Here is a 23,383-nt window from a genome sequence, read left to right on the forward strand (position 1 = left end):
GTGGTGTCCAGGTGGTTTTATATTTAGAGGCAGCAGCAGCCATGAGCGGGGAAGCCGAGGCTCTGCTGGTCGTGAACCAGCTGCGGGATCTGGCTGCAGACCCCATGAACCGGAGAGCAATCGTCCAGGACCAAGGCTGCTTGCCCGGACTCATCCTGTTCTTGGACCATCCCAACCCGCAAGTCGTTTACTCTGCCCTGCTTGTGAGTGTGACTTCATAGTGATGTGTGTTCATACATGCCACTTTCAGCCTCTGTTGTTATGATTGGGTGCAACTTTCAGCCTCTGTTGCTGGCTCCATTGTCACCACCAGGCGCTGAGGTACTTGGCAGAATGTCGTGCCAACAGAGAGAAGATGGAGGGTGAGCTGGGCATGATGCTGAGCCTCCAGAACGTCAAACAGAAGTAAGGGTTTGAGAATTACAATCCATGTCAAAATAAACCCCCGCTGGTGACATCACATGTGGGCGCATCCAAATGTACAATGGCTGTAATGGGAAAATTATATTTTCAAATTCTGTTTCTCTCACTGCCATTTGTTGGGTGTGCCTTTCCCTGACCCCCTTGGTGTGGTCAGCTCCAACTGATGAGGCATCGCTACGTCTTCCCCTTTATGACATAATGGGGAAGTCGTCTATTGTTTACTACCATCTGGTTAACCAATGCTATTGTTTTTTTGGGAAGAAGAGCTGTTCTCAGCATTCATGAGACCTCGATCGATCACACACACACACACACATCTGAGGCCTCAGATTATTGTATGTTATATGTAATTATTGTTTGGATGACTCTTCATTTTTGATGACTCTTTATTCTTAAACAGTTTGTACAGAACAATTGGCGTGGTGCAAATTCCCACCACAATGGCTTTATCAACCTACCCAGTGGACTGTACCAACCCGGTTGGCGTGTCTACCCATCATGTATTCAGCTGGTCAGTGCCATGTGTCACTGCAAGAATACCTGAGCACTCATCCCATGTGTTGTGTTGTGTCACAGATCCACCACCCCGGGGGAGACGAAGCTTCTGGCCTCGGAGGTATACGAGCTGCTCCAGGCATCCAGCGGGCCAGAGTCCGACCGGGCTGAAGGAGCTCCGTCTGGTAGGAGGAAAGCCCAGTTCTTTCTGGGCTCCACCAACAAGCGGGCCAAGACAGTGGTATTGCATATAGACGGGCTGGATGACTCTGTAAGTGGGCCCACAGTCAAAACAACAACGCATGTCCACAAAGCATGCAAACATAAAGGAGGTTGGCGTGTTTGTTTTCATAAGAGTGTCCCTCTCACAGCATCCTCATGCTCTCAACAGAGTCGCAGGACTCTGTGCGAAGAGGCCCTGCTGAAGATCCGCGGGGTTATTAGTTTCACCTTTCAGATGGCTGTCAAGAGGTGCATCGTTCGAATCCGCTCCGACCTCAAGGCGGAGGTGAGGCTCTTCCTTTCAGGTCATCTCATGCAGCCCATCCCTAATTCGGATATGCATCATTTGATACCCTATTAGAAGGCAGCGCTTTTTTCAATTTCTTTGTCCCACTAGGGGAAATTTATTTTGCAGCCATGTTCACAAAATGACACACACAAGAGGCGACTTCCAAATCTTACCCCACAGAAGCTTAAAGGTTTGGTATGGAATTCTCTTTTTTGGCCATTTTTGCAAAATGACTTGAAATCCTTATCATAACCCACTTACAGCCACTGAGTTAGAAGTACTGACATGAAAATTAAACAAGTCGATCATCTGTGGAACGGGCAGGGCTCGAAAAACTCCAGCTAACCCCCCCCCCCCCCCCCCCGAGTGGCATTGGACAGTAAGTACGTCAATCAAACGGTCGTACTGCACTCCCGCTCCCCGCGTGACCCCTTCGTGCACGTACTCAAACCTCGTGACCCAGAGCAAGCTTCTGTTTGTTGCTATCCAGCGGTAGCTACTGGAGCTAGCTAGCTAGCTAATGACTCGCTCTCGCGCATCTGTGTTCGCTCGTGCATGATTGCGCGTCCATGTACTTGGAATGGGTAGAGTCAGCGTTGAAGGAGAGGGGGTAGGACCATTTCAGTTGTGTATTTTCAAAATCTGCTGGCATTTCGCAAATCCCATACCCAACCTTTAAGCTATAGTTCTGTAACATAGTATGTAACATACATTGTTGCATACATTATCTGTGGGGTTTGGCTTTGTTGAGCAATGGGATGGCTGAGGGGATTAGGCTTCAGCTGAAAAGTAGCGGGGGAGTGGGTGAGTAATGTCCTGTGATATTGCATGACTGATTCGTGTGATGGCTTTGATGTTAAGTTCTTGTATACAGTGAGCATGGCGAAGAAGCAAGTGGAGCAGTACAATATAATTTGTTGAACAATGCTGGTATACAGTAGTAGGAGTAAATGTATACCACTATAATCTAGAAGAAAAATGATCTGTGCGGTGTGTCCTCTAGGCGCTGGCGTCGGCCATTGCCTCTACCGAAGTTCTGACAGCCCAGCAGGTGGTGAAGGGAGAGAATGGCCAAGAGGTTAGTTCTGCAACTGGTGTCTCCCACAGTTGTGCCACTCTTGAACATGTGCATGTCCTACATCGACCCCGGTGCTTTCGGAAATAAAAGGTTGTTCAGCAACTAGACTCTTAATTAGTAAAACAGTCCTATAGTTGTTAATGGTTGACATTAAACTCAATGTTCGACTTGAAGCATTCCCTCAACTACGCCCTTTGTTAAATTTTGCTCAGATTTTGATCCCCTTCACGGAGGACGGCTCTCTACAGGTGGAGCAGAACGTGGACCTGCCGGACTATCTGCCCGAGGAGGAGGCCCAGGCCGAGGAGCCCGACAAGGCAGTGACCCGGGTGGGCAACGGGCAGGATGGCGCTACCTGGCTAGGCACCGCTGCCAACTTCCTGTCTCGTTCCTTCTACTGGTGACCCAGTGGGGCCTCGCCAGCCCCAGGTCCAGAACCTGAGACTGGACGGACCAGCCTGACTGTTACCACGGAGACTTGTTACCACCCGTATTATTCCATGCTGCTGGTCATGCACACAGACAAGATCCCTCATGTACAGTATGAATTGAAGCCTGTTTTTGTCTGGCTGCCGTTCCAGAAAAACAGTGTGGATCTCTGTAAGGAGCAGACCCACTAGATTGGAGCAGTATTCTGTTACACACCAAACTGTATTGTCCTTGTCATTACTTTTTTTAGGACCAAATCTTTTTGGAGATGCATGTGGAAATTTCACTTCTCAGAATGAGGCTTCAAAAACGTAAGGTGTCATGGATAAATATGTTGACCAAGAGATATAGTTGGTTTTCCAGTGCTACATAACGTTAGCTGGAGCTCTCTGCTGTGCCTTTGTTAAGTGGTATTTGGACCTGGTTGCTGTGTTTGGATTCTGAGTGACAAACATGTCCCCCTGATGGGTTTGGTCTGCCGTGGGCGCGTGCATTATCGGGTGGCAGTGCATCACCTTGAACATGCCGTGTATAAGCTGTAGTACATAAATACTAACTGGCAAACAATCTGTAAGACCCTGAGGGAGGAAGTACTGGCCGTCAGAACGGGTTGTATTACACCAAGTACTTAGTGGCACACTGAATGACTTGAAGGATCATGTTGATACGGTCCAGGACAGCCTGTACCCTAGCAGGTGAATGAACAGTAAAGCACCCAATCATAAAGTCTCATTGCAAAAGGTCACATGGTTATTTGCCGTTAGTCGGTTGAGGATCCGGCTCAACTCCAACCATGCATGAGATAAAACCAACGTCCCATTATGAAGTTAGATAGTCTATCAAGTTTAATGGTTCAATTGCTGGGGGACGAAAGGGTGTCAGAAGATGAACTGATGATCATATGGAAGATCGTGTAACACTTTACAATAAGGTTTCATGAAACTTTGGTCAACTATTGATTATTTAATTCAGTAATAAGCATTATTAAATAGCATTACCAAAGGAGGTATTGGGTTATGGTTAACCCCATCAATGATTTTCACACCAATAAGTAACTGTTAGTTAATGCTTATTATTGCGTTAACTAATGTGAATGCTGAATAAATGTAGCCTCGTTGTGAATGGTCAACAACTATGGTAACTGTCTCACTTGATATGGTACATTTTTTGTGTGTCTTGAAACCTCTCATACACCCTAAAGCCCTGGGGAATAGGAAGTCAATCATTCATACACAGATCAATATTTGTTATCACGAAAACCAGAAAAGACTCAAACAGACTCCCTATGCCTTAGGAATCTGACTGTGTTTTCGAAAGCTCTCTGGTATATCTCCTTATTGTGCAATTATATATAAAGAGATGTGCCAACTGAGTGCAGTGACGCTGTAATGGTTTTTGTGTTGATCACAGATGACAGTATTCTGCAAATATTGACAATTCAAGGCAAGGCAAGGCAAATATAACGGGATGCATGTGTTCAATGCTTATCAGAGGATAAAGTGGTTGTGGTCCTATGTATTTTGCTCTTTTCTTCACTACATAACTTCTGGACCTTCCAGATTTTTTTAATTTGTCCATATATAGATAGGTGTGTGTGTGTGTGTGTGTGTGTGTGTGTGTGTGTGTGTGTGTGTGTGTGTGTGTGTGTGTGTGTGTGTGTGTGTGTGTGTGTGTGTGTGTGTGTGTGTGTGTGTGTGTGTCCCATTTTAGATCTGATCTCTTTCTGACCTGTTGCCTACTTTTTTAAATAATAGATAATTAAGTGTATGGATTTCTCTTAAATATCTGCCGAGATGAGGGTTCTTGTTGTATATTTTGAGTCACATTTGAACTAATTTGCTGGTAACCAAATATTTGGTGACATGTTCAATTTATGTCACATTAGTATTCAACATTACGTTCCCCAAAAGGCCGGTTTGGCAAAAAGAAAAGGCAGATTCCTAATGATAAGTTTCCATATCCCTGCGGTGTCAACTTGTATACGAAATCATTCCAGACGCTGACAACGGTGGGGGGTCTTCGGTTGGGTCATCTGTTGACATCACTTCCGTGTTGCTGAAGAACTCGATCTCGGGAGGAACCCAGTTGATCGCTTTCAGAGGGCTTTTCTTGACCCCGGGTATCCTGTTAACACACAACTTCTTCGAGCATTGTTTGTCGGACGTCCGATAGAGTTGTCATGTCGTGTATTCTGCTGCTGGTGCTGGTTGGCGTCCTGTCCCTCGCGTGGCTGCTAGGACGGCGGAGAAGGTGAGTGTTAAGGAAAGAAAACATGGAAAGTAGTAAGCGCGGTCGCATAATGGGATACAACTCCGCAGAGATCTGCTGGAAGTGTGGAACGTGCTGGAACGGTTACCTTTGGGAAGTGTTCTCCGGTGGTGGGACAACTTCACCTGCCACCTAAATAATTTCGGTTAACGGCTTAACAACTGCTGAGATGTTGAAGTACCCGATCTGTTTGATCTCAGGCGTGTTTAGTATCTTTTAAAAAAAATAATCTTTCAAATTATTAGTTGATACTCGAAAACCAGTATAAAGTATTAAAACAACAATCAGACCAGACTCCTATGGTGGATTACAGATGTTGTGGTTTCGGGATAGTTCGGGATATTTCACGCGTTTTGAATTTCGTTCTCTCAATATATCTCTACAACGAAAAGTCTTTCCCACAAGGCAATCGATTGGCTTGAGCGACAGTCTGTCACCAAAGCCAGAGACGCGTCATCTTTGTTGACTCCAATTGAAAAAAATATATACCGGCATATTAAATAAATAACAAACATATGTTTTATTGTCTCCTGTCTGAATATGATATCATTTAAAATGTTCTACTGCAGATTCCTGCACATCCAAGTCAAAGAGAGACACGTTAGCAAGCAAAGAGTGAACAATAAAGTGGTTTTAAATGTAAATGTCTATCATTGTATAGGCTATATTAATGAGTTCAGGGTGCATATTAATTGTACCCAGAAAGATTTATTTAATTAAATATATTTGCAATTGATTTCCTAAATCAACTCGATAACATCATGCTGTTGCTGGGCCATTGACCCATTTTGGCAATCATTATTGATCCCGGTGGTTTGACCCGTTCTTCTGTCATATCTGAAATTCATAAAGATTACATTTGTCAACAATAGATTACGTAGCCCCCTAGTTATCATGGGATAAACAATATTGAAACAACCAGGTTATAAAGAAATTGTGAGAAAATAATTCTAACTGAATTTTTAATTAACATTTACCTTTAGGCCATTAGGCAGACGCTTTTATCGAAAGCCGGGTAAAATAAGTACAGGGAATTTATTTGTAGATATCTGTAATTCCAGTTTAATGCGACTCAATTCAAGGTATCAACATCCCTTTTCAGATATCTTAAATTAAGATTTGACTAGGTGAAATGACGTTGTAGATATCTAGATATCTACAATTCAGTTGCAGATATCCGTAATTCACATAGTGGATATCTGCAATTGAATTGTAGATATCTGTAATGAGTAACCCCATAGACATGAATGGCAACCATAGAGTTGCAGATATCTCAAATTTTAGATATCTCTTATCAAAATTAATTTCTAGACATCTATTACTTGATTATAGATATCTACAATTAAATTATGACTATCCCTAACTCCAGTTTGAGAGTGCTACAATGTCATGTTGTCATAATTCCAGTTAGAGATATCTACAACGTCATTTCGCCTAGTCAAAACTTAATTTAAGATATCTGAAAAGGTACATGTAGATATCTTGAATTGAGGTGAATTAAAGATATCTTGAACTGGAATTGTGACTAGTCATAATCAAATTGTAGATATCTCAAACTGGAATTACAGATATCTACAATTCAGTTGTAGTTATCCGTAATTCAAATCTGTAATGAGAAACCCCATAGACATGAATGGCAAAAGTGACGTCATTTATCCTAGGAGGAATTTCTTAGTGGATATCTGAAATGACAATTGTGGATAGGAAGAATGTAGTTGCGGATATCCGAAGTGTCAATTTTGACTAGGCAAAACTGAATTACAGATATCTGCAACCCATATCCAGTCTAGTGAATTTATGTAAAATTGGCTTGCCATAGGTGAGTGACTTTTAGGTGAGCCAAAGAATAAAAAAAAATATATATATATATATATATATTGCGTTACTCGCGCGATAAAAAAATGAACGCTTTTAAAATTGGTTTGCGTTAACGCGTTTAACTGACAGCACTAATCTAAACGAAATGAAGCAACTGACCCAGATTTCAAACTGCATTTGAAATAGACCTTGAGACTCACAACAAATGAACGCTATAGGACAGTGATCATGATCTGCCTCAATATCAGAATAACAAGCATAGGTCAAATAGCAATAACTGGTGGAATGACCATAAAGTAGGTCTGTATGTGCCGTGTATTAAGCTTGTCCAGGCCCTGCAAGTTAGGATGTAGGCTATGAATCTGAATACATTTTTAGGTAGGGGCCATCCCCAAAATGCACCAGCATACAGGAAATCACATCTACTGAATTCCAATTTTCTGAGACAGTGACCAGTAGGTCCATGTGAGGGCAATCTTTCCCTGGCATTAGGAGGATCTCAGTCTTGTTGAAGTTAAGCTTCAGGTGATGGGAAGTCGTCCAAGTGCTGACGTCTGCCAGACATTCTGAGATGTCTCAACCAGGGTTTTGTCAGAGGAGGGGGAAAGAGAGGAATAGCGTGTCGTCAGCGTAGCAGTGATATGAAAAACGTTCTGATGTGATTACAGAGCCAAGGGATCTGGGGTCTCATTTATAAAACTGTGTGTGGGATCGTTACTAAAAGTGTACGTACGCCCAAAAGCCAAGTTTTGCGTGCGCCAGAAAATATTCAGATTTATAAAACCCTGCGTACGCACACCGTACGCAATCTTTGCTTTATAAATCACAGAGTGCGTACAAGTGTGCGCAGCTGAATCAGCTTCACGTTCCGCCCTGTACACACCCCTTTTTAACCATAAATGGTCAATGCAAATGACCTCATGAACGCGATCTGCATATAAAACAGACTCAGATGCAAGTATTATGACTAGTCGGAAACAATGGCAGAAGTACTGAGAAAAGCAAAAAAGCGAAATTGCACGGAGGTTGAAGTGGAGACACTTGTGGGTGAGATGGAGGCCCGAAAAGTAGTTTTGTTCGGCGGTCACGGGATTGGGATCGCCCACAACAAAAAGCAGAGTGAGTGGCTGCAGCAGTGAACTCTGTCAGTAGCACGGAGCGCACAGTCCCAGAATTAAAAAAGAAGTGGTCTGACATAAAGGTACATATTTTTATGTACCAATAAATCGTTATGGTCCGTAAAGACCCTATCCCTCCGAATCCTGCCATTTGCATGGTCCGCCAGAAGTGCCATATGGTGCAGCATTACCACGGCGCTCACCTCTGTATTTATAGGGTTACGGTAATAAGACTGACAAAGAACACCTTGGATAATCAGTTTGTAATCACCCAAGTAAAATGTTCTTGAACATAACCCCTTTTTAATGCCTGATTTGTCATGAAAGCATCAAGAGTAACGGACAACGATTGTGATGAGGCGTGTGGCTTGGTTTTCCACACTTGGGATTTAATTGATATTTGATTATGTGTTTACAGTGTCGCATGAAAATATTATGCTATTGACACATGTTGGACAGATGCTTTATACCATGCAGTCGCGCCGTCAGTGGAGAGTATGGAGTGACGGGATTAAATATAGAGAATTTTTTTTTATTTCTATTCTACTGAGATGTTTCTGGAGTTATAACTGAGAAATAACGCAGTTGACTTAAATCATTCTGATTGCATAGATTTAACGCATGATACGGGTTGAAACTAAATTTATGAAGGGCGATGATAAAACATAATCGTTCTTCTCACTCTACAATTCTTCTGTCTGATTTCAGTTCACCACCACACCATCTGTGTTGCCAATTCTCCTTTTCCTCCAAACCATGCGTACGCATGGGTCAGAGTTTGCTTAGGGCTGCGCACATTTTCCCGTCAGGTAGTTTTTTTTATAGATCACAACCTTGGCGTGGAAAGTCACGTACGCCAATTTCAGCCCCGTTTTGTGCGTACGCAATGGTTATAAATGAGACCCCTGGTATGTAGGGAGAACAGAAGGGGTCCCAGTACAGAGCCTTGAGGGATACCAGTGTCAAGAGTGCAGGGTTTGGACAAGGAGCCATTCCATGTGACCTGATAGGTGCGATTCGTCAGGAAGGATGAGATCCAGCATATTGCAAATTTTGAAACATTCCTTCCCTTCCCCTCCCTCGAAATATATCAGTCAACATCAGGATTTGATGTACGGAAGCGAATTATGGCCACATGTGAATTTATTTGGAGTTCTGAGTTTAACGTCAGAATTCTGAGGTTTAAGTCAGAGTTCTGACTTTAATCTCAGGGAAATGGGAGTCAATAGCACGACCCATGATGCAAAAGTCATTCTTTCTCCAATGGGGAGAAGGTAAAGACGTAGTCGGGAGTAAACGGGCAGGAATCGGAAAACCGGTAACCGTAAATATCACTCGGAAAAGAGGCTTGTAACATTGTGACAAAATCCAAAGAGATATCCGACCAGGGGAGATGAGGCAACGGGAGTGGACACAGGAGACCAGGAGGTGGGTGACGAGATACCTTGCTCTGGGTGCACAGAGGACAGGCGGCAACATATTCTCCTACCTCCCTCTCCATGAACGGCCACCAGAAGCGTTGCTTAACCTGAACATAAACAGAGTACGCCTTATTTCAGGGTGTCAGGAGAGGAGGGAGGTATGGGCCCAGTGGATGACCTAAGCACCATGAGAAACCGGAACAAACAGCCGGTTCGGGGGACAGCCGTCCGGTACTTGAACATTACCAGTCCATCTGAATGTTATCAGCAGAGACAATAAATCCCAGAAAAGGGACAGTGGTGTTGTGGAATTCACACTTCTCAGCCTTTACGGAAAGCCGGTGGTCGGGTAGCCACTGCAGAACTTGGTGGACATGCTTGACATGAGTCTGGACGGACGAATGATGCCGGAAAAGTCTTTATAATCTTTCATAGCCTCCTTCTCTGCACTGAATAGAGACGACCTTTGGGAGCTGAAATTCCTGGGAGCAGATCCATGGGACATAGGTTCATAGGGTCGGTGTGTTAAGGCAGGGAAATGGCTCAAGCCTTGCTGAACACCTCCTTGAGGTCGAGGTAACAGGACGTGACCCCGCAGAGATCCGGAACGACCTAGGAACCCTGGGTCGAGAAGGCTCTCGGGCAGAAACAGACCGGAAACAGTTAAAAGAAAATATAAATTAATTCATGTATTTTTGACCAAATTTCTGGCCAAAACTAATTAAAGAAGAAGGATTATTTCCCGGCTCACTATGCCGCCAGAACCTTGGTCCCCTTCCCTAAAGGTTGTTTTAGCGATTCTAGGCCGAAACATAAATGATCACATTCGCCTGATCTTTCCTCACTTTCCGCTAGCTGCCTGCCCAATAAGCAGGCCGTCAAAAAAACTTGTCTCTGTAGGCAGCCTATGATCCGAGATCGTGCACAAAACCAAATGGTACCATCAACCACTCAAAACCCAAATATATAGTATTCCAACCAATCATCGACAAGGGGCAGGGGTGGACTGGCCATCTGGCATACCGGGCATCGTCCCGGTGGGCCGTTGACCCAATGTGGGCCGGTCCGGTCCGCTATGTTTTCTTTTTTCCTCTCTCTCTAAATTCCCTCCAATTGGGCTGGCCAATGGGCTACAGAGAGTTAGCAGTGTGTTGCCAGCATCGACGCATATTATTGGTCTATGTTTGTCATTGTCAATCTTCAATCATGGGCTGACTGTCTCAGAGAGCCCTGACAGTGCTGTCCATCACAACACAAACCAGGGTGGGCGGGACCTCATGGCATGGGCCGGAGTCGCGGGAGCCGGTACGGAGCTGAAAACGCCCGGGTGGTGCTGAAAAACGGCGACTTAAGCCTCTGGAGATGGAAGTTAAATGTTCAAAATTGACAGACCTATTTGGTGCCGGGGTCCACACCCCAGCAGGTGCTGCTGCGCCAGGAGACGAGCGAGTGGAGGCATATATGCTAAGTAACGTTAGCCTGGGGCTAGCTAGGCTACATTTTGAGACATGTCCAAAACAGAGTAGAAAACGTTTTTACATTGAATGTGATGTGACCTAATTAACTGCATACTTGCGACAATATATTAGCCCAGAGTTGAAGGGCTGTGATTGTTGGTAGTTGTGGTTGATTTTGTTTAAATTGGCCGAATTGTGATATTATGGGTTATTATTGTTCAGATGATTTGGCTAAGCTAGCTAACAGCTGCTAACGTTAGCAGTCTCTTGTTGCCATAGCAACAGTAAAGATTGACATGGACTAATGAGCTGTAAATAGAGATGCAGAATCAAGCTGTATTTTAAATACAGATGTGACACTTTGAATTTTAGCACAAAATACAAGTAAACCTATTGGAAATTATTAGTTTAATTTGCAATATTTGCCATTGAATTTATTGTAATCTTTCAATTCGTTTATTGTTTACTGAGGTGATGACTATTTCGAGAGGAATGCAATATGTATGTTTAAAGGTTTATGTGAAGAAACATACTATATGTGTGATAAAATGACAATTGGTTATTCATAAATGTCTCTTTATATTCTCTGCTACCATCATCTCCTGTCAAACAGGTTTTCCTCACCTGCTAGAAGTTATTCTATGATGAGAGAGAGAGGAGAGAGAGAGAGGAGAGAGAGAGAGAGAGAGGAGAGAGAGAGAGAGAGAGAGAGAGAGAGAGAGAGAGAGAGAGAGAGAGAGAGAGAGAGAGAGAGAGAGAGAGAGAGAGAGAGAGAGAGAGAGAGAGAGAGAGAGAGAGAGAGAGAGAGAGAGAGAGAGAGAGAGAGAGGTTTGATTATGATTATTTCCTGGTTGAAGATTTTCACATTAATTTTAATTTCAAACATTTGCATATCTTTTAAGTTAAATTAACAGTTATGCAGGTAGGCCGAATTACAGGTCTGAATAGATATGCATTCTCATATACATGTGTGTGCACATGTATACATACATGTGCACATACACGTGTATGAGAATATGAGAAAAAAAATTAAATTCTCTATTTATGGTTTCATAATGACTGAGTCACCGTTAAAACAAATTGGTTTCAGCTCTAATGCTGTTACTGTCTGTAATATGTTTCTATTTAGATTATTTGTCAGGAGATTTTGTTATTATTGTCCGAGTCCGGTTTTAACTAATGCTGGGCTTACACCAAACGATTTTCACAGTCACAGACTAATAACTGCAAGAGAGGATTTTGCGTTGGATCATGTGTGATATTTAACAAGGGTTTTGTAGTAGATATGGCGGGTGGAGATGCAGCAACCACAGGATGTCTGTTAACTTCCTGTTCGGGTTTCACAACTTTCTTGTCAGCAGCACAAGAAACACAAACTTGAAAAACAAAAAACTGCACTATTATTCGGATATACAGGGTTCTTCCCGTTCGTTTCGTCCCACCCCTAGTGCTAATAATGTAGTGGGCTGGTCTGGAGAGAAAATGCCAGGGCTGAATTTTTCTCCCAGTCCACCCCTGACAAGGGGTGGGTGTTGTGGGGTTTTGCGCTGTGTTCATGATAGTTTTTATTGGATGCACAAAACACGCAAGGGAAGGGCGAGCTGGCTCTGTTTGTTTGGGACAAGCCCCCAGGAACAGTGCATACTTCCACAATCCACCAGTGCTCACCGGCCAAGCCTGGTATTGCAGCTGTTCAAGCGGGCTGTGGACGGGTCCCTAGATTCAATGGGCCCAGAAGTAGATATCTCCGTTCACTCCAATACAAGTGGGGAACAGGAATGTGTCTCCACAAAAAATGACTGGATATCAATCAAAGGTTCATAATTATCTTTATGCCATGTACTTAAAAAGTTTTCTCTTTCCAAAACGCCACCTCAAGCGTTTTATTAGCCGTTTTGTGTTATTATTTTTTGCTGGAGAAGGAGGGGTGGGCAGCTGAAAGGAGTCGTAGTGAAACAAATGTTGTTTCCGCCCGGCAAATAATATTTAGGTGTTTTTGTTATCTGCACGTATTATTGAATCGATATTGAAGCAATTGGATCAATATTGAATCGATATCGAATCGAATAAAGACCTAAAGAATCGAATTGAAGTGAATTTTGAGGTACCTGGCAATACCCAGCCCTTCTAATTATAACCTCTGGGGCTCATGAAACCAATATAACTAAACCTGAATATATAAACTTGAATTGCAAAGTCAACTTGAATGTTGAAATAAAGTAAGTGTCAGTTCTCAATGATTGTGAGTCCCTTGATGGGATGACTGAAAATCCCTAGGGCTGATGGGTCAATGAGATCAAACATTAACAGACGTGTAGCAATATTATATCAATATGAAGCACTTTTTTGAAAAGCCAGTGCTGTAAAGTTGTCTCCTCTACTGGGGCCGTATTCACAAAGGATCTTAGGGCTAAAAGTAGGTCCTAACTGGCGAATTTAGGAGTAACTCCTAAAAATAATGGGCGTGTCACTCTTAAATTTAGGACTCCTAACTTTTTTCACTAAGAGCAATTCACAAAGTATTTTAGGACTAAAAGTAGCACCTAAGTCTAGGAGAGCTTAAAAGTCCTCAAGAGGACTCCTAACTCAGTAAGACCTATTCACAAAGAATCTTAAAATGCCTGCGAGACGAAATGTTAGGGTATTCAACTTATTGTGGAGTTAATGCGCGATGCAATAACATCCCCGACTAACAGGAATAATCCGATTAGTCCCGAAATAAAATGTTATAAAAATTATAAGTTATAAAAAGAAATATATAACTTATAAAAAATTAAAATAATTGCGCCATCAAAAGACGAGGACGTGTTCGTCAATAGGAATAAAGTGCATTCCATCAACACGCAGGTTGTTTTTGATGCAAATTTTTAACATAGCCTACTGGATGTTGTTGCAAAGTGGCCTGGATCTTCAGCTACCCATGATTCGCGCATTTTAATGGTGAGCGGTCTGAGGCAGCTTTTTGAGATGTACCAGTTGGGTGTCAGTCACTTGCTGGGTGACAGTGACTATCCATGCAAGACGTGGCTCTAGACACCCTACCTTAATCCACAACCGGGAGCACAGTTAAAGTGTAACATGTAAGTGATTACGCAGATTACGCTTAGTCCTATGCGTAAAACACATCGTATTGGCTCTTTGCGAGCACACAAACATACACGAAATGTTGTGGAGAGAGGAATTGGGCAGATGAAACGTCGGTTTCATGTCCTCCACGGCGAAATACGCCTCACGGGCAAGCACAGTAATCACTATGTGCCATTCTACACAACCTTTGCAAGCGGAGGAACATTCCACAGCCAGACGATGATGATGATGATGATGATGATGATGATGATGATGGCGATCAACATTACAAGGAATTTGGCCGTGTGGAACCGAGTGGACAGGCATTTAGGGATCACTTTGAAAACACATTTTAGGTAAACACCTTGGCACAAATCAGTCAACACTTGGGTAGTTCGTAACATTTCTTTTCTTTTAGATTTTACGTATTTTTATTGTTTGCTTTCTCTCTCTCTTGAATGTGCAGGCTACAACGTCATTATCGTAGTCTGCACAAAATTGTCATCATGCGTGTATTCTGCTAACTGCACTATAACTACTTAATAGGAATTCATTTCTAGCCTAGGCTATTTCCTTGTTTTTCGGTGATTCAGTGGGCTCGTCTGAACAACCAATCAACGAACTGACCGCTTCTAAACTCGTGCACGAGAATTGACGTAATCCATAGCAACGACGCGTCACTCTTAGTTCACTCTTTGTGATTTATCCTTAGTAAGAGTAGGTCTCAGCGGCTTTGTGAATAACTTTTAAGAAAAAACTCCTACGTAAAATGTTTTAGCGCGAGTTAGGAGCACTCCTAGCGGTAAGATAAAATGCTTTGTGAATACGGCCCCTGATCTCTGAACTATACTGAACTTGATGGAAGTCAGCTGAAGTCAGCTGGAACTTCAAATGGTTTTTACTTTAATTAAGCTTGGCGTTTAGTTCATGGGGCCACTGGAGTGATGCCCCTCATGAAAGCTATCATGGCTGCTTGCAGCCAATGTAAATAAACTTCTGGCGCAGCAATTCATGGCAATGATTAATAACTAGACATAACTTGGTGTAATTATTGAATGTATTTCAGTTTTCCCCGAACCAAGCCACACCACTATGTACAAAATGTGCCCTGGCTACTGATTATGATTTAGTTTAACCTAAAGTGATCTGCCTGTGCTATTAGCTGAACAGTACTTTCCTGTACTTTGGCAGAAGAGAAGGCGAGCCCCCGCTGATCCAAGGCTGGATTCCCTATCTCGGCAAGGCTTTGGACTTCAGACTGGATTCACAAGCATTTCTTAAAAATAATCAGGAAAAATATGGAGACGTGTTCACTGTGTATATAGCAGGTTGGTATTTAAAATGGTTTAATTCAAATCAATTCTGCAATTCTTCCAGTATAGCGGCAGATCAGGTCCATCACTTAAGTAATTCAACTCAATATGTTCTCCTTCTCTCTCCAGGTAAATACATGACTTTCATTATGAACCCTCTGATGTACCCCTCCATCATGAAATACGGCCGACAGCTGGACTTCCACGAATTCGCCGACCAGGTGGCGCCGGCCACCTTCGGCTACCCAGCTGTGGGCAGCGGTCGCTTCCCGGAGATGGGCGACCAGATCCAGCGGTCGTTCCGGCTCCTGCAGGGGGAAAACCTGGTGCTGCTGGCGGAGTGCATGATGGCCAACCTGAACCTGGTCCTCCGTCAAGACTTTCTTGGTGGGGAGGGGGAGCGAGGTGCCGGGGTGGTCGGGATGGGCTGGTCTACCGGCGGCCTCTACGACTTCTGCAACAGCGTCATGTTCGAGGCCACCTTCCTCACCCTGTACGGCATGCCGGCCCCCGCCCGCCGGCACAGCGACATGGCCACCCTGCGCCATCACTTCACCAAGTTTGATGACATGTTCCCCCTGCTGGTGGGGCGCATCCCCATCTGGCTGCTTGGCCGGACCAAGGCCGTCCGGGAGACCCTGATCCGCTACTTCCTGCCCCAGAGGATGATGTGCTGGTCCAACACCTCGCAGTTCATTGCCCGGCGGGCGGAGGTGTTGGAGCAGTACGACACGCTCAGTGACACCGATAAGGCAGGTATGTCGACTGCTTGTCTAGATCCAGGGCTTTACAGATAATGTGAATAGCCTCAGCCTAATAAAAGTAAAGTAATCTTTGAAAAGTTATCTTCACTTGTGCCAGGCTTACTGGCATCATACTAGAATTAGATGTTCTTGCTACACAATATGCAGAATTCAGGTTGATTCCACAAAAAGGTCAATAGGCCTACATTGTAATCTGTAATAAAACGTATTAACGAGGAAGAACATTCCTCAACCACATGTGCAGGCAAAAATAGTCAGCCGGTTCATTGTCATCATCCATCCACTCTCACTACCATTGTGTTGTGGCGTTTGCAGTTTTGTTGTGGCGTTTACACTTGTGTTGTGCCTTTGCATTTGTGTGGTCTTGTTTTAATTTGGGTTGTGGCATTGCAGTTATGTTGTGTCTTTGCATTTGTGTTCTGGCTTTTGCAGTTGTGTTGTGGTGTTTGCAGTTGTGGCTTTGCATTTGAGATTTCCATTAATGGGCATGTGTTTTTGGAAATATGCAAAGCATTTTGGATGAGCCTTTAGGCAAGGCTCCGGGGAAAGTGCTGTGTGCAGGTTCTAGAGATAGGGAACACAAGTGTTTGACCTGTTTGTGTTGGCCTGCAGCTCACCACTTCGCCATTCTGTGGGCTTCTGTGGGGAACACAGTCCCGGCCACCTTCTGGGCTCTCTACTACCTGATCAACCAGCAGGAGGCGCTGCAGGCTGTTCGCAATGAGCTTCACCAAGTCCTCAAGCTCCCTGAAGCCCAGGGCCCCCAACAACCTGAAGTGATTGTCAGCAAGGAGCAACTGGATCAGCTCCTCCTCATGGGTGAGTTCAGATTAAAGATCCCATGGCATGAAAATTTCACTTTCTGAGGTTTTCTAACACTAATTTGAGTTCCCTTAGCCTACCTATGCTCCCCCAGTAGCTAGACATTTGTTGGGTGTCAAACAAGCATTAGGCATTCTGCTCCGCCTTTGAAAAAAACTTTTGGAATTTTCCCTGTATGTGGTCATAAGGGGAGATGCCACCTCCCCTTTCCCTGCGTTGCCAGCCCAGAGAATTTGGCCCGCCAATGAGCTACGACCCTAGCCTGGCTCCGCCCGCCTAAGTACTTCCGCTCAATTTGAATTTCCCTTCAGTACTAGGTCTGGATCTGCTGTATGTAATTTGGTTTTCTGGCGCCGCCATAGCGTGCGCCCAATCAGCGAACAGAGGGCGTGTCTGAGAACAATGACGATAAAGTCGTGCGCCAGTTTGAGTTTGCCTTACTATAAAATTGATTTACAATGTGCAATTTTTCCCTGATAAATTAAATTTGATTAACAAAACCTGCAGCTGTCGTTGACGGACATTTTCGTGCAGACGCGCAAGGTGTTTGGTTTGTGTACAACCTGCGCGTGATTCCCGGCGCATGACATACGTCACAACCAAATGTTAGCGATTGGTTATGGCAGATTCAGTGTGGCACTGGGCAGATCCAATCATTTTAAACTTCAACAGACACCCGCCTTCAAGTGAGTTAACGAAAGTGAAGTACGAGAGTCTGGTAGAACCAGGCTACTACGACCCTGCGAGCACCGCATGTGTTTGTGTGTGTGTGATTGCACACACTGTAACGCAAGTGTTGTACACTTCTTTGTTATTTAGATAAGCGTTCTGCTGTTGGTGTTATGGCGAATAACACGTCTCTGGTATTTCCACAACGACTGTAGTTGGGTTTATCTCAGCCATGGTTGAGAAGGAATTGGGGGGGAAAGGAACTTTGGCTTTGACTCCCTGAAGTACATGAACCACGAAATGGAGGTGAAAGGAATTGTTGACCGCGAATGTCTCCCCCTTGAGCCCCGCTTCCCGCTGCCGAGGGACCACCCTCTTGGCGCTGCCCGCTGCCGGAGGCGGTGGTGCCTAAGTGCTGTCTGCTGCCCGCTGTCGAGAAAGTGGTCCCTCTGCAGCGAGGCTCCGGTGGGAGAAATTCGCGGTCAACAATCGCGGGCAACAATCCCTTTCTCCTCCATGTAGTGGTTCAGTCTACTTCAGATTGATGTGGACGTAGAAGTACCAGAGACGTTGGAGAACCCGACTCAGTCGTTTGAGATTCATAATATCGTCTGGAGGGGCACACAGCTTTTGGCTGTGATAATATATATTATATGATATATATCTATGTATTATATGATATTACTTAGATATAGAGCTCCAGGACAACCGCCGGAGCACCCGGAGTGTTCTAGAATGTTTACAGAACACGGCCAAAGGTTGTGTGCGCTTCGCCATTGCGATACATCCACTGTAAACTGAGCGCATGGTACAATGGCTGCAAGCTGCTCAGGGCCACACCCCCACCCTCTTCCTTGACCCGCCTCTTTCTTCCTCATTTGCATTAAAGGGGTCCTATTATGCTTTTCCGTTTTTTCCTTCTCCTATTGCGCTTTACATACGTTTTGGGGTACATAAATGGTTGGCAAAGTTACAATACCATAAAATCCCAACAAGGGGGAGTAAATGACTACCGCAAATCACTGTTACCGAGCTGCATAGAAACGGCTCGTTGGGATTCTCTCCGCGGCTTTCTTTTACTTCCGGTACATGGTGACGTAAGCATGTACTTTTGCTGGGAGTCTATGGGAGAGCGTCATCAACTTTTGTTGCGTTCCTGGATACGCTGGGGTCGGGGGGAATGGATCAGATTGCAAAACAGAGTTTGAGTAGAGAAGTAGATGGACAGAAGGACATAATACTATTTATATATTATATATAAATTATATATATATATATATATATATATATATATATATATATATATATATATATATATATATATATATATATATATATATATATATATATATATAATTGGTATGGTGAGTTACAATATATAATTGGTGAGTTATAATATATCTGTGAGTTATAATATATAATGGGTAAGGTAGCACCGAAGTCATAGTAGACAGAGTGACAGATTGCCTGAATTGACGTCAGCACCAAGATTCTAAATGCCTCAAAATTCTAAGCAACAGGGTGTTTCACATGGGAGTTGTAATACTCATAAAAGTAGGAGAAAAATAATGCGCTAGACAACCCTTCATTGTGGTAAATCAATTCTATGAGGTCAAACAAATTAAATAATAAACAGTAAAAAATTAAATAATAGGGCCCCTTTAAAGCTACTGTCACCGAAACGGCGCGTTCAGGGAAATCTCAATGTGCGACTTGCTCGTAGTGGCTGTAATTGTGCACCACTGCTGATTTTCGGGAACGTCTTCAAATACTGTGTTAGGGGCCCACTGATATCTATATTAAAGCATCCATAAAGTAGCATGCCATGGGACCTTTAATATTGAGCCCCCAGTACAGTCTGTTAGTGGTGGACACTGGGAACTGCTGAGCACATCCACATTCTTCTGCTGGTTTGCACTGAGAGCTGTCAAGTACAACCAAAGTCTTGGTGGACACTGGGAGCTCCCCAGGACCCCCAATATCTTAACTTTAATATCTTCAGAAAATCAATAAGATGTTTGCATAGCAATGTGAATAATACATTTGATGTTGGCATGCCAATGTCAATAATCAATTCGATATCAATTTAGCAATGTAAATAATCCATTACAGATTAGCATATCAATGTAAATTATATGTTAGCATAACAATGTGCTGCGTCCTCTCTTCCAGACAGCGCCGTCAACGAGAGCCTCCGTCTCTCCTCTGCGTCCATGAACATCCGCGTGGCCCAGGAGGACTTCTCTCTGCGGCTGGACGAGGAGCGCTCGGCGCCCGTCAGGAAGGGGGACGTCATCGCCCTCTACCCTCAGACGATGCACATGGACCCCGAGATCTTCACAGACCCTGAGGTAGGACCTCATTCCCGCTTCGTCACCCAAACATTGGAAACTATTAAGCAAACTATTAAGTTAACATATTCTATTTGTGCACTGAGGATGTTAGGCTTTCGTGCAGCTTTCACCGACGTAGTGTTTGGGGGCTTGGCTGATAAACACGATCCTGTTATTACTGGAACTGTAGTTGTGTTTGCATGGGAATGTGTGCCTGTAAAAAGGGAAGGAGTTGTAGCACCTGTGGCCAATTGTCTAACATGGGATTAGTTGTATTTGTAAATAGATTAAGTATATATTATAAGTTTTAAGTGATACCAAGAAAGTGGCAAACTCGAAGACTGTGGCGTGCTGCAGTTCCAAACTGCAAAACCAAAAGTTCCCATTTGAAAATAACCCACATGTTGACCTTCTCTCCATCTCCATGGCAACAGACATACAAGTATGACCGCTTCATCGAGGGAGGACGAGAGAAGACAGACTTTTTCAAGCACGGACAGAGGCTCAAGTACTACCGCATGCCGTTCGGGTCGGGCTCCTCCATGTGCCCTGGCCGGTTCTTCGCCATCAATGAGATCAAGCAGTTCCTGTGTCTGCTGCTGCTGTACCTGGACCTGGAGATGGCGCAGGGCCAGGAGAAGGCCCAGCTGGACAACAGCAGGGCAGGCCTCGGCATCCTACTGCCTACCAAAGACGTGCGCTTTTGCTATAGAATTCGGTAGCGATTCCAGGAGAACTTGGACCATCGATGCCCGAACTCGACAAGGCGATCCCCAGACCACTCGCGTTAAGGGTCCAACATTTGAGTCGAAGCTAACAGGCTTGATCTTTCACAAGAATGAAGCATTATTATCTCCAGCTTTACTCACTTAATGTGACACTTATTATAAGTGAGGATACATATTTGCGTCCTCGCTTATCCTCCGCTTTACTCACTTAATGGAACACTTATTATAAGTCGGAAATCTACGGGCGTGGTTATATCTATGGGTCGCAATAACAAGATAACACGTGTTACATTCCAGACTGAGAAAACCGCGATGCATCACAGGTGCATCACGATGCAAGTGTGGAAATACTGTGGAACTGCTTTGCAGTGCATTATCGTTATGAAGTTTTGCATTATATAGGAACCAGATCTGTGCATTCAGATTTCGAACAGCCCTACATTTGGACGACCCCAATTAGTGCACTGTGAAGTGAATGAGTGAGCCCTTAGAGAAACGGACCATGCCTGGGCGTCTCACCAGCTGGAAGAATATGATCCAGGGCACCAGGCTTGGAGAGCAGAGATCATTTAGTGCAAGTATCTCTGATCATGTTTAGTCTATTTTAGTAGCACTTAATCATAGCTAGGCTCAAAGGACTTCACAGCCCCACGTTATACTAAATCATGTAACCCCAAGACCTCTAAATGGTGTGGACAAAATCCATTAGAAGGAGCACAGGAGAGAAATTCCTCCCTTTTGGAACCGTAAAGATTGCAATAGGTGCAAAACACGCAGACATGATGCAAGGAAAAAGTGGTTATGATGAAGCAGTAACATGTATACAACCATTTTTTCCCTTTAAATGCCTGATGAAAGACAACTACAGAAGAAAGCGAAGAAGAAGAAATAACATTACAGAGATGATGGAATGTCATTGGAAATCCAAATGAAATAGATCTTGACATCATATAGAAGCAGCTGTTTCACCGAAACACTACATTTCAGTATATTTCAGCCGTATTACGGGTCAAACACTCGTATTCCATATCACTACAACCTTTACACAGTACTTTCCCCAGAGCCTTGTCCAAAGAACCGCATATCCAAATCGCTTTGCAAAATCGAAAAAACACAAGCCCGTCAATGGCAAACTCAAGGACATGCTTTTGTTTTTATGTAATACATAAAAACAAAATGTTTTTATGCATTACATACACATGCATACAATACATTTTGGGTTGTGTGGCTAATGTTTCACTAAAGTATTCAAAGCTGCAAATGAAATAAAGATGCATACAGACAAACGGCGATGTAGCGGTTGTATATTCCTTCTCGGAGATTGGGGTTGCAGACTTGCCCGGTGTTTATGGAAGTTCACAGCTCAATAAGGCGGTATGATATTGCAGAGTCAAATACCTTGGGAACAAACGCAGGATTCAGCTTTAATACAACTTTTGAGTTCCCCCGCAAAAACCGCATACACGCCGGAATGGCGTGTATGCGCATGGATGTCACTCACGCGTTTAGCCGAGGCCAACTCAAGCAGCAAAGCCGTCTTAAAGCTTATAGCTTCTGGAAAGCTATTTCCCCAGCTTTCACACACCACTCCTCGAACGTACGCCATTTCCGGTCATATGCGTAACGTGTAGAGGAAGCCCTGGGGCCGGTTGCACCAACTGGGCGTAACTAGGCCTGGTCGTAACTGCTAAGTAGGTCTTAGTTACGACCTGGCGTTAGAATGGAACTAACGCCGGTTGCACCAACGGGACTTACGACTGGTCTCAACTACGCCCGGTCTTAGCCATGCGCGGCCATGTGAATGTTCCATGTAATGCGCATATCACCGCGTTGCTAGGATACCTCGTGACAACAGCTGTTTACTATTTTACTTGACATGCTGTTGGACACCGAAATAAATAATTCATTCGTTCACTCATTGTCATTCATCAATTGTGTTAATGCCTAACAATAAAACACTGCAAATGAATATAATTAAAATATGTATTTGTAATGTCTGGTTTACGACGAGCAGGCATTTAGACGGGAATGGTTCTTTTTGACAGAAGCAATGCATTGAACATTATCAAATGACACGGAGCTAAATTGAGTTGTTTTGAGACTGTAGGAGAGTTTTGCTTAATTTGTCGGCCTATATAAAACATATAAACATAGTTAAAACAACATTCGCAACTGATTATAAGTTGAGAACGGACTAATCGGCCAGCGATATCTTCCCGACAGGCAGTCGATCTGTGAACACTGATCATATCGCCGGCTGTGCTTTGAAATGCAGTTTAGTGAAGCGTACTGAGCAGTTGCATTGGATTGGATGTAATTGCTATAGAAACAGCCTGGAATTTCAACTCTACGCCTGCCCCTGACCAGGCGTAGGATTTACGCCTGGTCTTAGTGAAAAGAACGCTAAGCCCAGTTGGTGCAACCGGCGTAACGGTTAGGTTGGACTTAGAACGCCAAGTTACGACCAGGCGTAGTTACGACCAGGCTTACGCCCAGTTGGTGCAACCGGCCCCAGGTGCCCTGGATAGTCGTAATGACATTCCATGGGAGTCCAGAAGTCGTTAGGTTCATCCTTTCACGGGCCAGGCCCTCAGAGCCATGCGCTCCAGATGAGGATGGAAGATTTCCCCGTGCGCTTGCGTCAGGAGATCCCTGCGTAAAGGCAGAGGC

General features: G+C 44.0%; 2 protein-coding genes across 3 annotated transcripts; both read left to right on the forward strand.

Annotated features, from left to right (window-relative positions):
• The first annotated feature begins 16 nt into the window (after positions 1-16).
• On the forward strand, positions 17-3,934 carry LOC130388180 (armadillo repeat-containing protein 1-like). 2 transcript variants are annotated; one of them, XM_056597554.1, is made up of 6 exons: positions 17-203; positions 314-405; positions 1,000-1,189; positions 1,310-1,426; positions 2,433-2,507; positions 2,720-3,934. In XM_056597554.1, the coding sequence occupies exons 1-6, from the start codon at positions 42-44 to the stop codon at positions 2,909-2,911; spliced, it is 828 nt and encodes a 275-aa protein (XP_056453529.1). In that variant the 5' UTR covers positions 17-41; the 3' UTR covers positions 2,912-3,934. The 2 variants fall into 2 exon arrangements, with proteins under 2 accessions (XP_056453529.1, XP_056453530.1); XM_056597555.1 differs by lacking the exon at positions 1,310-1,426 and having other exon boundaries at positions 1,000-1,103.
• Positions 3,935-4,988: 1,054 nt separating this feature from the next.
• LOC130388179 (cytochrome P450 7B1-like) lies at positions 4,989-22,321 on the forward strand. The gene is made up of 6 exons (XM_056597553.1): positions 4,989-5,186; positions 15,276-15,412; positions 15,527-16,153; positions 16,774-16,980; positions 19,825-20,003; positions 20,420-22,321. The coding sequence occupies exons 1-6, from the start codon at positions 5,116-5,118 to the stop codon at positions 20,705-20,707; spliced, it is 1,509 nt and encodes a 502-aa protein (XP_056453528.1). The 5' UTR covers positions 4,989-5,115; the 3' UTR covers positions 20,708-22,321.
• The last annotated feature ends 1,062 nt before the right edge of the window (positions 22,322-23,383 follow it).

This window comes from Gadus chalcogrammus, chromosome 8 (assembly GCF_026213295.1).
Source record: "Gadus chalcogrammus isolate NIFS_2021 chromosome 8, NIFS_Gcha_1.0, whole genome shotgun sequence".
Taxonomy (NCBI): Eukaryota; Metazoa; Chordata; class Actinopteri; order Gadiformes; family Gadidae; genus Gadus; species Gadus chalcogrammus.

Bases quoted from the DNA above. Each gene is read 5' to 3' on its own strand.
- LOC130388180 (XM_056597554.1), top strand. From the start codon at position 42: ATGAGCGGGGAAGCCGAGGCTCTGCTGGTCGTGAACCAGCTGCGGGAT. The intron at 1,190-1,309 runs GTAAGTGGGCCC...TGCTCTCAACAG, and splicing joins TAGACGGGCTGGATGACTCT to AGTCGCAGGACTCTGTGCGA. The intron at 1,427-2,432 runs GTGAGGCTCTTC...TGTGTCCTCTAG, and splicing joins GCTCCGACCTCAAGGCGGAG to GCGCTGGCGTCGGCCATTGC.
- LOC130388179 (XM_056597553.1), top strand. From the start codon at position 5,116: ATGTCGTGTATTCTGCTGCTGGTGCTGGTTGGCGTCCTGTCCCTCGCG. The intron at 16,154-16,773 runs GTATGTCGACTG...GTTGGCCTGCAG, and splicing joins CAGTGACACCGATAAGGCAG to CTCACCACTTCGCCATTCTG. The intron at 16,981-19,824 runs GTGAGTTCAGAT...CCTCTCTTCCAG, and splicing joins GGATCAGCTCCTCCTCATGG to ACAGCGCCGTCAACGAGAGC.